At 35.4% G+C, this 16,880-nt stretch overlaps 1 protein-coding gene across 3 annotated transcripts; it reads right to left on the bottom strand.

The window, feature by feature from the left end:
• Positions 1-944: 944 nt before the first annotated feature.
• ANGPTL5 (angiopoietin like 5) lies at positions 945-16,824 on the bottom strand. Of its 3 annotated transcripts, none has more exons than XM_027677717.1 (10): positions 16,550-16,824; positions 14,461-14,550; positions 13,444-13,489; positions 11,561-11,708; positions 10,493-10,596; positions 9,819-9,912; positions 8,772-8,872; positions 4,512-4,632; positions 3,331-3,516; positions 945-2,127 (listed from the first exon to the last, which is right to left on the bottom strand). In XM_027677717.1, the coding sequence occupies exons 1-10, from the start codon at positions 16,714-16,716 to the stop codon at positions 1,808-1,810; spliced, it is 1,377 nt and encodes a 458-aa protein (XP_027533518.1). In that variant the 5' UTR covers positions 16,717-16,824; the 3' UTR covers positions 945-1,807. The 3 variants fall into 3 exon arrangements, with proteins under 3 accessions (XP_027533518.1, XP_027533520.1, XP_027533519.1); XM_027677719.1 differs by lacking the exon at positions 16,550-16,824 and adding an exon at positions 15,517-15,738; XM_027677718.1 differs by lacking the exons at positions 14,461-14,550; positions 16,550-16,824 and having other exon boundaries at positions 13,444-13,587.
• Positions 16,825-16,880: the final 56 nt, after the last annotated feature.

Raw genomic sequence — 16,880 nt, 5'->3', positions numbered from 1 at the left:
CAAAGTTTGAGGCTTTCATTAAAGCCATTAAATTTTCATGAAATTTAGCCACTGGCATTCTCCAGTAGGATTGTTGTACTGCTGCCTGAGGACTCTCTCTGACATAAGAGCCCTAATACAATGACACCATCCAGGCTTGCAGCCAGGGTTAGTACTCTTTTTAAGCTCTAATGCCCGTTAATCTTGGTGCAGAAGCTCTTTCATTTTAGTATCTACCTTTATAGGTCTGCTGGGTCCATGTTGCCATTCAAAAAGATTGCATTCCTAATAAATATGGAGTGAGAGGGAGGGCTAAACAGGGTTTACATACAATCTCTTCACCTCTAATTTCAAAGACTACAGTGTCTGACAACAAAATCACCCCATGCTCAGAAAATTCAGTCTCCCCCAAGAGCAGGACATATCTCCTTTCTCATAATCCTTCTACAGGGCCTCTGATATTTTTCCTCAAGCTACTTCCTACCCTGTTTCTATTGCAGCCCCTCTCCCCCGATAAGGATAGTCCCCAGTTTCTCTCTAGCAGAGAGAAGCCTTCTGCTTTTAGCAACTTTCTACATCCAACTGTTAAAGACTAGTACTAAAGCATAGAAGAAAAGAGGAATGTTTTCTCTCTCTTAAGCTTGTAACATACCCTATGAAAAGCTTCATTTCCTCCTATAGCTACGTATATCTTTGGGAAGAAGTTCTAAACCACTGAGGTTCTGAACTGATGATGGTTTCTGCTCACTGTATTAATGTTTGGTCAAAATCAAAAATAGCAAAGGGGAAACTCACAGGGTTTTTAACTGTTTTCATTCCACGTGCTACTACAGAGCTGATCTACTGAAACTGAAGCAAAGATGAGAAATACCATGCCTAGCTGCTGCAGATTAGATGCCAGGTTCCAGAAACCGCTGTACTGACAATATTCACATTTTTATTGATATTATTTTATTTTTACTGACAGAAATTCAAAGAATTAACCATTTTAAACATACTTATACAACTTAAATTGGTTTTGTTCATTACCATATGATCATTCACAAAGTGAATGACAATCAGAATGAAAAACATAAGATCAGGCCCATATATCCAAAAATTAAAATTCCAAAGCTATGCATTTTCTTTGAAAAAAATTTTTAATTTGTAGTGAACTGTAAAATAGACAATGGTAGAGTAAAAATCGGATTATGAAACACATTGACTGTGCAAATAAAATACAAAATAGACCATAGTTCTTGAATCTCAGTATCAACCTTACTTGTATAAAAATCAGGACCTGAGGGTATACTGAACTCTCTATATACATTGCAACAATTTTTAACTTGTCTCATAAAGAATATAAAAAGGAGAGCTGATTCTGGAAAATTAACCTAAGGTGAAGAAAAGATATTTTTCCAAAATATTATGATGGAAGTGCCAGGTACATAGGTTTTTAAAAGAAATTTTGCTGCGATTTCTTAGAAATTCAGATATGCAGAGAGCATAGAAAAAGCACATTCAGAGGTCATCATTACACTTCTTTTTATAATTTTTTTCTGCTGGTTCTGAGATTGCCTAAGAGTAAATAAAATTAAAAGTTGAATAAAAGCTGACAAGAACTAAGCTTAATCTTTTTTCTGAAAACCCAGTTCTTTTTAGGACCTTCTTACTCAAGCGGGGACACTACAAATGCTGACATTTCCCAATAAAAATTAGTAACTGTATTGTAGAAATATCTAATAAAGTTTTGACTGAACTCTTCAAGTGAAGATGAAAGGTATTTATGATTGCAATGATACATTATTCCACATAATTGCCAGAAGAGATATATTTCTATTTTCATATGCTAATGGAAATATGGATAATAGGTTCTCCGAATTTTCATTGAAACTGATTTAATTTTGACTGGTTTATTCTTCATTTTCCATGTATCCCAGTGAATCCCAGTTGCAAGAAATCTACCTGTGTAGCGATGAACACCATTAAGATTTGCAAGGCCACACTTGCTGAACCACCATCCAGTGCTATCACTGAAGTTACTGCAGCTCTTTACAGGCTGTTCTTTAATAGTGCACACTGGCCTGCATCCATCATTATCAACATCAAAAGTGCTGAAAGGCATTGAATTCTGGTTATCTTCTTTTCTATATCCTCTAAATGCATCACCTAAGCACAACAGATAGAACAAAAGGATATAAAAATTATTTATGGAAGAACATTTCTTACTTGTTGCATATCTTGCAAACTTTTCCTCTGAATTTATTAGAAAAATAGAATTCTTCAAAAACGTTTCAAGAGCACCAGATAATGAGCAGGCAAAGTGTTAAAAATGAAGGAAAGAAAAAGAATAAAATACTGAGAAATATGGAAGAAGTTGAAATTCAATGAAACAACATCTTTATATTGTTGTTGCTTTTAGCAATGCATACTATCATGGAAGGTAAAGGCTTCTGTCCTCAAAGACAGAGGAAGAAAAGATAAAGGAAACAAAAAGGGTCGTAACATAAGATTTTCCAGTAATGTGTCCAAAGTCCCAGAGAGACTAATGAGAAAAGATGGAATTTTAAAACTCAAAGGTCAGTGATTATTGGCTCTGTTGTCTTACTAAAGAAATACAAATACACTATCTTACAAATACAGGTAGAGTAAAGCACCAACACCTTTAGAGAATAGCTATTTCATTGGTAATAAGGAACATTCTTGCGTATTACTAAACATGTACAAAAAAAAACAGAGAAAAAAGCAGTAAGACATTGTGCAATACTTAATGAAAACCTTTGCACACTTAGCTATTAAGAGAGGTCTGAAATTGTAAATTAATTTGTGTCTATGTATCACCCAGTAACTGTTACACACTGTAAACCAACTTTGGTTCACTCAATTTCTTTCTCTACCCTTTGTACATGACTGTCTGGGCACCTCTGAATTAACCAAAGCATCATCAGGAAGACTTCCACTAACATCAGCAAATCTGGGATTAGATAATGGACATGTAAAGAACTGTACCATTAGATAGATAAACACTAACACCTAAAAAATCCCTTGTTTATTATATATATCTCATGGACTTGAATCTGTTAAAGATCCTTCCTTTATTCATCTTTATTAAAGAAGAGTTTATTCAGTTACTCCATTAAGGACATTGAAGTGATAAAGAGATTTCTTACTATGTAAAGATTAATGTTGGCATAACCAAAATTGCTATATCATCAACCATTTATCTGCATAAATGTTCATTATGCGCCAGAGAAAAACACATTATAAAGAATTTTTTTTAAGTTATCTTAGTTATTACTCTTTTGAATGCATTTTTTCATATTAAGAAAGGGACCAGCTACCTTTAAATACTTTAAAGAAGGAAGTTCTTACCAGCATTTCCTGAATAATGCCCCAAATGGATCTTAAAATAACATGCTTCATCCTCTATCCAGAATCCATCATATGATGCATAGGCATGCTTGTCATTTTCTGACTCCAAGTCCACATAAAGATTGAAACTAGTGGCTTTTTGATTTACTATGTCAAAAATCTTCCTTAGTCCAAGCCAAAATTCCCCTTAAACAGAAATATAATATATAGTCTAGAAATGGAAACTGTAAAAGAAAAAATTATTGTTCTTTCTTTTCTATTTTTCTTCCTGAACCAAATGTAATAAAAGTTGTATGATAGGCTTATATTCCTTTAAAAGACTAATGAAAGAACAGAGTAATCTTCCTACTTCCTTAGGAAATCCATGGAAAGAATTTGATGTGGGCATTGTCTTTTTTCTCTATGATACTTTTTAGAAAATTGTCCATATGATAGATTTCAAACATTTGTCTGCAATATATCTTAGAAAACCACAAAAAAATGGATGTGCTAAAGATCCACTTGCATAAACGGAATTCAACATTCCTAAGGGCAGTACTGAGAAATTATGAATGTTAGCATTCTATGAAACACAACAAAACACAAACCCTATTCTCGGGATTTGCTGCCTCCGTAAATGGCACTTGTTGCCCCATATGAGCTTTCCTTTTTATACAGAAAAGCTGTGTGCTTCCATTGCAATCCCAGATAAACTTCTGATAAAGCAAATGGGTTTAGACTTGCTGGATGAAAGGTGGAAATAAAAAATTATTATCACAATTGTGTTGTTATTAGCTACTGAAATGTTTCCATTCCAACTTTGCTTGTCCTGTGGTGAAATATTACTGATTTTTCTCTCCTTTAAGGAAATATTTTGCAAATGTGATTCAAACCAACTAAGGCTACTTTTTTTTAATCTGAAAAGAGAGGAAATACAATCTACACATTATTTCAGGCAGAAAATATCATATGTTAAACACCTCCTGTGAGACAGCAATGGCTAAAGGCTCTAGTGGGGTCATAGTCATTACTGAGAAAATCATACAACAGATTTGATAAAAAATACTTACGTAAAAATAAGACTTTTAAGAAACAAGAACTTTATACTACTAAAACTCCTACACAATTTAGTGGAATGTTGCTCACATAAAAGCAGCAGAAATGTAGGATACAAAGCACTTTAGAGTATTTAAAATTAATACCAGTAAGATCACCAAATCCATCCAGATATTCAGACCATGTTCTCTGGAATGGAATGACTCCATCAGTTCTTTTCTGAACCACAGTCCATCCACCTCCTCGAAAATCCATGTCACAAAAAACCTAAAAATAGACATAGATATGACTTCAGGACTCAGATTCAGATTTCAAGCACTCTTAAAGAGCTGTTATGAAGAAAACATTTTAATTAAAAAAAGGTGGGCCCAAGATGGAGCAGAGTCCTGCCAGAGACCTGCAGCCAGTGGAGAGGGCAGCCCACACTGGAGCAGGTTTTTCCCAGGTAGGATTTGTGGCCCCTGTGGGGGACCCACGCGGGTACAGCTCATTCGTGAAGGACTGCACCCCATGGAGGAGTGACCCACGGGACAGCAGTTTGGGAAGAGCTGCTGCCTGAGGGATGGACTGATGACGAAGAGGTCCATCAAGAACTGTCTCCAGTGGGAGGGACCCCACAGGAGCAGGGGAAGGACTTCTCTCTCTGAGCAGTGACAGAAACAACAACTGACCATAACCCCCATTCCCCATCCTGCTGCACCACTGAGGGGGAGGAGGGAGAACATGGAAGGAAGGAAGGGTGGGGGAGGAAGATGTTTTTAAGACTGTTTTGTTTCTCACTCTTTTAGACACTACACCACCTAAGTTGTTCGAAGTAATTCTAGGGATACTATACACAATCAGTGTTTAAAAATAGAGGCTCATTGGTAAGTGCCTCCTAATGTGATTAATATCAGGAAACTTAACCTGGAAAATGCTTATAGCTATGGAGCTACTTGTGATAACAAAAGTAAGTTCAGAATATAACATTGGCTGTCATAACATTAAGCAGATGCACAAATGATGGAGTAAAGAAATTTTTGTTGATGTTACAGGAAAAGTACACAAAGAAACATATTTCAGAAAAGAGAGATTTGCAATCTTAGCCAGTTGATAAAAGTAGAATCTAGTAGTAAGTCAGTTTAACCCTCAGCAAAATTTGTGACAGTCTGAGTGTTATATGTTCCCCCCCATTGCCTGTACTAGCCAGATATTTTTCACGAAACCAGACTTGTTCCTTGGCAGGAATGCATCGACATCACATTCAGAGCCTCTGTGACTTAACATCCTCTCAATGAACACCAAGAAAGCAACAGGACAGAGCTGCAATGTGGTCTAATACAACCTGGGGAATCTTAGATCTTCAAGTAAGCCAGTGCCATTGGATGCTTTGGGCAATCCTTTCAACACAAATACTAAATGAATCATAGTAAGGGTCATGTGCATGACAGAAACTTGTGGCCTTTATTCCCTGGAGAATCATATGCTTATTTCAGTCACCGAGGGAGGGTGGAACAGGAATGAAAAGAAATACAGAAGATTCCAAAATGAATATTTAAATGCAAATACCTAAAAGTCATTTAAAATAATCCCATTGCCTCATCTGCTGTCTTGAGAAGATAATTGCATGCTTGGCTACTCCTCTGACTATGAGTCAGAAATACTAAGAGGAGCCCACTTGGTCACAACAGCAATCTTCAGTCCAATATAACTCAGCGGGAGTGTTGATAATTCTCAGAAGGAGCAGATTTGGTTCTACATGAGAGGTCATCAGCCAGTTAAATACAGCACCAATACAAACAGCAGCTAAGTAAAATATGAGATAGATGATAGATAGATAGATAGATAGATAAAGAGAGAGAGAGAGAGCGAGAAATACAGTCATAGCTGTGTAGTTTCTTAATTGATTATAGGCTAGAAATGTTGCAATTGAAAAGCCTTATAAGACTTTACAGTTTGCTCTATGTCTCATATCATGCAAGGTATGAGGGGCATGATTGTGCCAGGTGCAAATTAAATTAAATGAGCAGGAGGATGCTTCCACTGAATATTTCTCCTCTTTCCATCTTCAGTGTGCATAAAAGGTATATTCCAAACAACTGTTTAATTTGTCTGATCCACCTTACAAATATCATTGATATAATTTCAGTAATTGAAAAATGTATCAGAAATTGATCATGATTAATTTTTCCAAAAGTGAAATTGGTTTTAATTGCCTCATGTTTAAATGCTCAGACAAAAGCCCAGTTGAAATTAACTTTCTGAGGTGCCAAAAACCTGCCAATACCACTGAAACTGGACATTTTTATCGCTCCTGGAATTCAGGTTTCAATTAGCCCAAGATAAGCATCAAAATATATACTCACTTTTGACAACATGAGGTTTTAAACATGAAAACATGAGAATAGGATCAAGTTGTTTAATATTTGTTTTTTTCATTTAACTGGTATCTTCATGCAAATGATTCTAAACACATTTTCATTTAGTTTCCATTACATTAAAAGGGCAGCTTATTGCTGAAAAGGTCCTCATTGAAATAAATTGTTTATATCAGAATTCTTGGCTATTAGTCTCTAAAAAGTGTATCATAATTTCTTGTTTATGTTTTAATGTTTCAATGTCTTGATATTTTTGTTCATTTATCATTTCCCCTGTACCTTTTTTATGCTTCCACACATGAAAGAATTTGCATAAAATAGTTTTCCTTAAAATAACATTCTTTATAGAACACATATTTTACATATTTTTCTCTGAGAATTTTTTGGCCCTGTCTTTTAATTTCTGTGCAACATGTACCAGACAAGAAATGAGACACTCATTTCACGACTGCAGATATTCTTCTCATTATTTATTTTGACCTTTTTCTTTTAATCAAATTATTATGATTTTTCTTTTTTGTTTCTTGTACTCCTTAAAGAACCTTTCCACTCATGTAACTGATTTTCAGATTCTGGAAGTATCTTTAAATGTGGAAAAGTGGCAAAAATATTTTGAATGAAAAGAAATTTTATCATTTCAGATTTATTTCTCAAAACCTAAAAGTGAACTGAGAAATCACTTTTCTCACATAATTATACCATCTCTCGAGAAAAGTAATTTGGGTAAGGTATGAATATTTCCTCAGTGGAATCCCCCTCAATCTAAAAGAAATTCTGAAACAAATGCACTTTATGCTATGGTTCATCCTGGGGTGAGGCAGACAGCATTTTCTTTATACTATAAATATGGTTGTTCTGTGAACACTGCAACATGTCTCTGCCTTTCTTTTACATGGAAGGAACTTGCTGATGAGTTACAGACTGTTTTCCTGAGCTGACTGCATTGCAGAGAGAGAATGACAGGTTTTTGTATCGGGGGTTCCAGTCCATTTTTTATTATTTTTTTTTATATCCCAGCATAATTCTGAAGCCTTTTCTTAATCAGTTTGATCTCCTTTTCTGTAGCATTTTGAAGGACTGCAATTGGCTAGAGGTAAAGGGATTCATCCTTCCTTTGTTATATATAAAAGAAGACTATAAAGTTAGATATTAAACTTTGCTATTTATTAGTTGACCTAAATGTCATGTTTCTGTTTCAACAGCTAATGACTCCAGCATGTACTGCAAAGTTAAAGGTTTGAAAGTGCCATATCTGCTTTTCCACTATACGTAAGGCCTTCTCTAGGTAGAACAGCCTGAAACAGAAATAAAGACATAAAACAAAATATTCCTTGTGTTTGCATGGATGTGAATGCCCTGAGTCTGAGGATTATAACCCAAAATTCTCTTCTAGATGAACACCATAACTCACAGCAATAACATAAAGTGCAGGTGGTGATAGGAAACATGATTGCTGCAGTTTGTCTTAAGAATATATATCCTGCAAAATGGATATGAAAACTAAAATTTTAGATGCCTCTCTGCCTCAAGACTGGGTTATAATGATACTCAGTTAAGAGCTAAGCACCTGCTCCTCACACTAATGTACATCTGCCTCTATATTTAGATGCCTATAAGCATCAGTGGAGTCACACTGCAAGAGAAGGCAATGCTATACAGCAGAATAATTCAAAAAGCCAAAAGTCCTATTTTAGAGGCCAAATGGATCAGTCAATTGGCTCTTCAGTTTTCCATCTCTAATATAGAAAAGAACAGCACCTCTAAATGTCCAAAAGGGGTGCTGGAAAGTACCTTGGGTTTTCCTCTTTGGTACATTTTTCACTGCATATGAAAACTGACAATGGGCTCCTACGACAGAGATTAAATTTCTTTGTAGAAAACGAGAAACTTGTCAAAATTATAGGAATGGCAGACATATGCAGAGGATTTACTACATTTCTTATTCATCTGTTGAGAAATTGTCAAGGAAAACAATTTAAATCTAATAAAAATATTACAAGTGCATATTCTCAAGCAAATTGTGACTATCCTGAGAGATAAATGTATTACCTCAAAAGGATAATTTGATCCTTCTGGATGGATAATGTACAGACCAGATGGAGTTTTTGAAACTGAACCAATGGTATCTTTAATATGAGTGCAGTCCAAACCTAGAGAAAAAAAGTATTTTATGAAATTCATTAGTAAAATGTATTTTTTTTTAAATACAGATTAAGCACAGAAATATTACTATTCTTGGTAACATATGAATGATTTAAAATAGCATTTTTTTCTCATGCAAAGTTTAAAATCATGTTTTGTCACAAAATTATCTTGTAAATTCAAATTCTCTGATCTCCATTAAGCTCACAAGTAAATATAAATTACACTGCATAGAGAAAGTTCTTTCTAATCTTAACAGATATGATACAGAAATTAAAGATTATGTATCTGGGTAATTTTACAAGTTTTTACATTTTATTTATAACATTTAACATTTTATTTACAACACTTGTACTGAGAAAAAGACATTCTCTGGGAAATTGTATCTTTTTCCTACAGACATGCCTATTTATACTTGTAAAAGCCTTTTCATCATAATGTATACATGAAAAACCATTTGTCTCTAAATGTTAAGCCAGGTACCTGTTAAATATACTCAAAGAAGCAGTTTCTACAACCAACATGGCTGCTTAGACATAATGTTTCCTTTAGTTTGGATGGACACTACAAAGAAGATCAACTGTCCAGTGAACAGTTGACTTACATTCTATTTGAAGAAGGATATTGCAGATGCAGAGCACACTTTATTTCATTGCAAAAGAACATGCCATTTAGCAACATCAGATTACTCACTAACAGATAATCATACCTTGTATTTTGCAAAAAAATCAACAATATGCTAAACAGGATGCCTGGAATTGTCAGTTACAAATTATTTAAAGCAGTACTTATGACAACATTTTTAAACAGCTCATAAAGTTTCCAGAGCTTTTATACTACTAACACAGGATAAATGTCAATGTTACAATTCCTTACCTTTGCTTTAATTAGTTTCTTGTCAAGATACAATGGTAAAAAGGGAAGGTGTCAAGATTATATCTGAAAAATATTTACCATGAGATTGAACTGCTTTGTAAGGAAGTGGATCCAGATGCTTTCTCAAAACTACTGCATTCAAAAGAACAAGTTTGTTCTTGAGTTCATTTACCTGCAAATTCAAATAAAAGATCTTTAATTAGGTTGCAATGAGGAATTTTACATTCTAAAGATTTTTTTTTTGACTCCTAGTAAATATAATCTGAAGTTTGTTTTTGTGATGTGTTAGTAAATAGTACCTTTATTAGGCAAATGGATCTTCTTTTTTACTTTTTTCATCCAAAATCATTTTTAGGCACAATTCTGGTTAATTCAAAAAAAAGTCCTTCAGTTTGATTAAAGCTTTTTATCTATACTGAGTGATGCAAAGTGCTTGTAAAATACTATCAGAGCTAACAGTAGTGTAATATGTTATCTGCACAAATACAACAGGACTGGAGATGGCAACTATTCATAAGTGAATAGTCCTTCACTTATGCAACTGCCATGTATGACACTAAGTTGTAAAACAAATGGTGCTTATCACTCCTCATGGAAATGGAACTCACACCCTACCCAAGGCACAAAGAATGGTGATAGGGTCTCTAATTCTAATGGTTTAATGACAATAGTAATATTTATTTTTCCTCAGATAGACAACACCTGTAGTGAGAAATAACAAATACAAATGTTTATGATAAAGAAAAAAGTACCTGACTAGAAAGGTAGTCCAAAGAAGACTGTTGATCATCCATCATGTCTCTTACCAGTTTTTGTGTACTTCTTGCATATTCAACAAGAGAGTCCTGCAAATTTCCTTCAAAAGAAATATGTTCATCCACTTTGTTATCATAAATCTAGAATTATTCTTGACCGAATGACAACACACTTACTTATGATATCTATGTGAATAGTGAAGGTGTTTTACCTTATGGCACCTGAAAATGAAATGAAAGTAGTAAAGAGACCACGGGCTAAAGATGCTAAAAATTTCAGACTCGTTAATTGCAGTAAAGACATCTTAAGAAGTGATGGCTCTTCTTATGTTTTGAAGAAGAATTTCATCTTATCCTTGGGCAAATTGGATGACCAGTTAACAGATATCACAGAAATATAAATGCAAATGGTAAAAGACATATATATAAGATTTCCTATCATCCTACGTTTGCTCATTCATTGTGCTACTTCTGTTTTTTGCCCTGATGCTAAAAATAAAACCATTATCATCATCATCTGGACAGATAATTAATAACATATGCTAAAAAATCATATGGGAAAACCAAGAATTTATACAATTGTTTTCTGAGGCTGATTATATCATTTGCTGTGTAGTTTGTCAAGGCAGTGATAGAGAGTGTCCTGTGTATGCATGTATAAAAGGTAATGTAACTAACTAACTAACAAACTAACTGGCTAACTCCCACTTAACATCCCCACACCTAGCTATGATGTTTAAATGAGGGACAGACATCCTGCTCTTCCTCTCTAATGGAGGTAGATACTGGCATTCAGAGGGTAACACAGAACGAGGTGAGCTGTGCTGATGCTTGGATTTGCCTGTCTTCACCCATGATTAACTTTGTCACATCAGCTGCATCCCAAAAACAGAGCACCCCAAATTTTCTGAAAAATACCCAGTTTGGGCAGCAGGGTCAAAGGCTGTCACATGTGCTCAAGAAGATTAAAAGATAAATTGGTACAGAATAGCATAGCATAGCAGAGGATTGCATAGCATGACATTGCATAGCTCATCACTAAAAGTATTTTTTATGAGTACATACTGCACATGTAATGTTTTTCCCCTCGTAAAATTTTAGCTTGAGCATCACATGGTACAAGGCATGGTTCTTTTTGTTTTGAAATGTCTGCAGATTTATTTTTCTCTTCTGCCTTGAGTGGTCCCTCCACAGCGCCAACATTCCTTGTGTCCTGTTGTACCAAACAATGCAGGGGGAAATAAATTGATCATAAAGCATATATGAAATAGCTCATCCTGTCAAAATGAAGTAGGTTGCTCCACAGATCTTCCTTCAAAACCTCTTTCTTTAAAGCTTGATCAAGCAACAATTGACAAAGCTGAGGCCAAAACCGATTAGGTGTTTTCTGCTTAGCCATACCTCACAAGAAAAAGATAGTGTCAGGGGTAAAGAATAACCTCTATAAATGCAAAAAATACCACCAACATTTCTGGTGAGGTATTCTACCTGTGAGCACTGTGAACCGGAAGCAGGAACGTGCAAATCTTGCAATTCAGAAGCTCACATTTTAGAAATCACCACACCCAACAAACATCTACAACGTTAACAGAGTATTTTCACTGGAAAGGAGCAGGCTTTTGGATTTATCAGATATTACCAAAATACTTTTACTCTTGAAAATCCCTAAATTATTTACTCAGACACTGATCAGGGAAATACTTGCATAAGTTATTAACCTATGCATTTAAGAAATCCCGAGCAGATTTAAAGACAAACTCAGCGTTACAACAAAAACATTTTAAATGTTCTTATAGAAGAAAGAATAAAGAGACAGTATTCATGGGCACACAATTATGTGAAATAGTAACAATAATAGCATTAGTAGAAGTAGTTACACCTTTTTAATGTTATTTAAAATAATATTTTCCTATTTAATAGTTTTTATTCTATGGTGCCATGTGACATAAAATAAGGGAGTGCCTCTGAGTCATCACTTAAAGAAATGCTAAAAGTAATTCCTGAAATATGTGTCACTGACAAAAGACTAAACAACATATTTTCATATGAGTCTTTGTTTGTTGACTCCATAATCTCAGCAAACCCTTTGCAGTATCTTCATATGATGTATTTTCAAATGTAAATAGGGTTCTTAGACATTTCAAGATTTTAATGAAGAAGAAAACTTATTTGGACTTGAATATATCTTCAACATAGTTATTCTTTCCTGCTTCAGTTTTTTTCTTTCTGGTATTGGCACTGCCCTGGCAAAGCACTGAACAGGTTTTCTCCTGATTTTTGCTTTTAAAAAGTAAAACTAAAAATTACATAAAAACTTAACAAGGAGATTTTACAAAAAAGGTTTCTGAATTACTAGTATAATTGCATTTTGCATCTGGAAATAAATGGTAGACAATAAAGGAATATGTTTCTTTAATTGTGAAATAAGCACAAAGTGAAGGAGGAAAAGTTATGTAAGAGTTATAAACAGATCACTTAAAATTTATAAATAGATCACTTGAAACTATGGCTTGTTCCAGGATGTTATCACAGCTACTCACCAGATGTTCAATTAAATACTCTCAAGCACATATTTTTAATCAATATTTATCTTTAACAAAAGCCAACATGAAACAAGTGATTAAGTTTGAACTCAGCAATTCAGGCAAAAACTGTGACTCTGCCAAAAACAATAGTTACTCTGCATTTAGAGTCATGCAGATGAGATTAAAAATATGACCTAACAACTGAGCTGTGATAAAGGACATTAACACAAAAATGTTCTAATATCCTGAAGTCCTACGATTTCAATGTAGTTTCTTTTCTGAATCTGAAAATACTGATTCTTCTGTATTTTCATATCTATCTTGAATAAGGCAATCTACATCTTTAAAACATCTGTCACTTTTCTGAGAAATCATTCAGTTACATTCATTATCTTTTCTAAGCAAAGTAATTGAAAATCTTACCTTACATGCACAATGCTTGCCATTACTTATGACAGTCTCTCCTATACTGAACAAAAAAATATTAAGACAAATCAGTGAAGTTACCCTAAAGTGGTGGTTCATCTTTTACTTGAAGAAACGCAAATGTTTTAAACACGTTTCAAATTTCTGTGGAAAGGACTGTACACAATGAAGTCCTGAGCTAAGTATTTGGGAATGTCTACAGCACAAAGGGCAGCCAACACATCACTCCTTTACTGCCTGGATTTAATAAACCACATTTTAACTGCACAGTAGAATTTATATACTACTTCTTGCATCCTGAGGGAAATTAACTGCTTATCACCTCTACATGACACATCAAACACATATATTTTTATTCTGACAAACTCTGACAGATTTTCTTATATGCTACTTTTGAGCATTGGTATATATTTGGCATGAGTGGTCTTGGCTACTTAAAAGAAAAACTAGTATTAATTGATGTCTTCAAGATTTTACAAAGGTTTTTATCATTAAAATGAAGGTGTTTGTATTGTGGTGGTAGTGCATTAGGACAGGCATGGAGGCAATTTTGGAATATGTCATAAAAGCAAGTTCAAAATAGAAAACTGAAAAACATTATTTTAAATTAGTACTTTGTATTACATAGAAAATGTTTACTGGGGGGACAGTAGGAGTCTCGTGGTCTGAGACCACCTGTAGGAACACAGGTACTGAGAGTGAGACAATCATTCAGTACAATGATTTTGATCCCTGAAGAATGTCAAAGAACAAGAGAATGGCCCGAAAAAGAAGAAAATTAAATGTAGTCCACATAAACTGAATTACCACTATGAGGCACTAACAGTTTTCACACACCCAAGTCCACTACTTTTGTACCTAAAAACTGGATCTGATATTTTTACAAAAAAAAAATTATTAAAGAATTTAAATTGTTTGTGCTCTGGCCGAATAAATGAAATCTCAGCTTCTAATGTACCACTGGGAGACACACTGAAAAGAATATTCAGAATACACTGTTCAACAGCACCTTACCCTGGTAGATCCAGATAATGTTCCAAATTTGTCTTGATAAGGTGGTTCACCTCCATCCCTTTCTGAAGCTGGAATACACAATAGCTTTTGCTATGAAGAGATTTGAAAGCGTTTGGGAGCAGAGGATTAATACAGTTTTAATTCCGTTTAATACAGATTTAATTCAGTTTTTTAATCCATTTTTTTCTTTAAAATTAATATCTAAAGGGTACTAAGCACATGTACCTGAGAGGACCATATTCAACTTCTTGTGAAATTCTAAACAACTTTCATTATTCTGTACCTCTCAAAATCACATTTTTATTTTTTTCTGAAGTACCACATGGAAAATCATAGTTTTCCAATATGAAAATTACAAGAGTTTGACTAGTGCATCAGTTGATACTCTCTCAAGAAGACACAAGTTTTGATTCATAGTTCAATCTCAGGAAGGTGAAAAGATTTTCATGGTTATCTATACATGACATTAAGAGGGGCAAAAAAGTTTTTCTTCTTCTTTCTATGCACAGAAATAGGCAGAGGGGACAAATTTCAGGAAGGGATGGTTACAACACTGAGAATATTGACTGAATTTCTTCTCCCATGCAGTCACGTGTACAACTTGGAGGAATGGGGCATGAAGCAAATTAATCCCCCACTGGAAAAAGAAGGAAAGAAAAATGTGTTTCTGCAGCAGCACAGCTATGCTGCAGCCTTCGAATAAGACTTGTAATAAATTCAGAATCCCTCCCACAAAGTTTTAGGATCTGATCTTTATCCTTCACTGAAATATCAGTGTCTAGCCCAGAGTAAAATAATGAAACTTCTTTCAAACCAACTGCCAGAGCTGGACCTTCCATTCTGTAACTACTTAAGATCAGGCTAGTTGCTGTCCCAGAATAATCATATGTCTCAAAAATACAGGTCTTCAGCTAGTCACCTTCTTATCCCACAGTCCAAAAGATGTGAGGTTACCCATGAGGAGGAATTATCCAATAACCATAAAGGAGGATGGTGAAAATGTACGAAAAACGTAAAGAAGGGAAAGAGAGAAAGATATATAACAACTCTTCTTACTTCTAAATCTCAGAAAGTATCTTAAGGTGAAGCTGCAAGTTGTGCTGTATTAGATCAAAATTTTCAATAAATCTAAAGAAGCTCAAATCTGCCAGCATGAGTTGATCATGAACTTGAATATCCTAGATGTGCCATGGGCTCAAATTCTGCAGTTTTTTCCCACCTCTGCTTCAGTCTTGCTTGGGTGACTCAGTTCTCCATACTGATAAACCCTTCTGCTAATGAAAGTATAAATGAAACAGTGTATTTTATCAGGCAAACTTGGATTTTAAAAAGTTTATGTGGGTTGGAAAGCATATGGTGGTAAAGTGACAACCACTTTTCTACCTGCAACACAGTTGAGCAGATGGGGCAAAGAGGTGGCAAATTTGAGGCTAGTATTGTGAACTAGAGGTGAAAGACTTCCATTTTAGGGTCATTTCTCAACTGTGGTAACTGCGATATTATAAATATTGTGCACATTTGGGGACCTGACCATCAGTGATCTTGACTGTAAAATGGCAATAGTAACACCTACTTCACAAGCTGTGCTACAAATAGGGAGGAAGGGGGCTGGGGGACGGGGTGTCTGTGGAGAAAAGTATTTTACAAATGCCGAGTACTATTTTTACCTTCCTAGTCAGAGACATAGAACAGCTGCACAGTGGAAAAAAAAATTTAAAAAAAAAAGGGAAGAATTGGTTTAAGCTGAAATACAACAGCCAAGAAATGTCTTGCCAGGAAATCACCAAGGCATTTAGCCTGTTGCTGACAGCTCATCCAAGGCAGGGCAATATCCCAAGACAACCCTAAAAAAAAAAAGTTTTGCATTTTTAAGAGCAAATTACTGTTTGTTTTTTACTTTGTGTAACTTTATTTAATGTATTTTTCAATATTTTCTATAAAATTTTATACAATTTTACTTTTTAGTTGCTGTTCTTATGACTTTACCCTGTGGTAAAAAAAAAGGTTTATGCTGTAACTCCAAGTCTTTACTATCAACAAGTCTCAGAGGCACCCTCAGAGAGCTCTAGAGCTCGGCAACGGAACTGACGAGGACGTGTTTTCCTTCGGATACCGGGTGCGTTTCGGGTTTTTAAGTGGCACTGCGCGGTTTACCGCGGTCCAGAGGGGATGGACAGCAGCGCGATGTCCAGCGCCGGTGTCCCTGATGGGATGGGAAGGCACGGAGAGAGCGAGGTGCCCAAGCGTGGCTTCCATCCTGGCACGGGGACCGACAAGGACCCGCGAGGCGAGGCGGTGCCGGGGCCCGCCCTGTCCCTTGCTCCCGGCTTGGAGACAGCACAGACAGCGCCAGCCAAACCGGCTCCCCCCTCCCGCTCCCCCGCCGCGGCCCCGCCCCGTTGCGAAGGAAGCGGCGTCCC

The sequence above is a fragment of the Neopelma chrysocephalum genome, unplaced genomic scaffold (assembly GCF_003984885.1).
Source record: "Neopelma chrysocephalum unplaced genomic scaffold, ASM398488v2 Primary Assembly neopelma1_43, whole genome shotgun sequence".
Taxonomy (NCBI): domain Eukaryota; kingdom Metazoa; phylum Chordata; class Aves; order Passeriformes; family Pipridae; genus Neopelma; species Neopelma chrysocephalum.
Note: the sequence above shows the minus strand (reverse complement) of the source record. Positions and strands in the feature narration are given on the sequence as shown.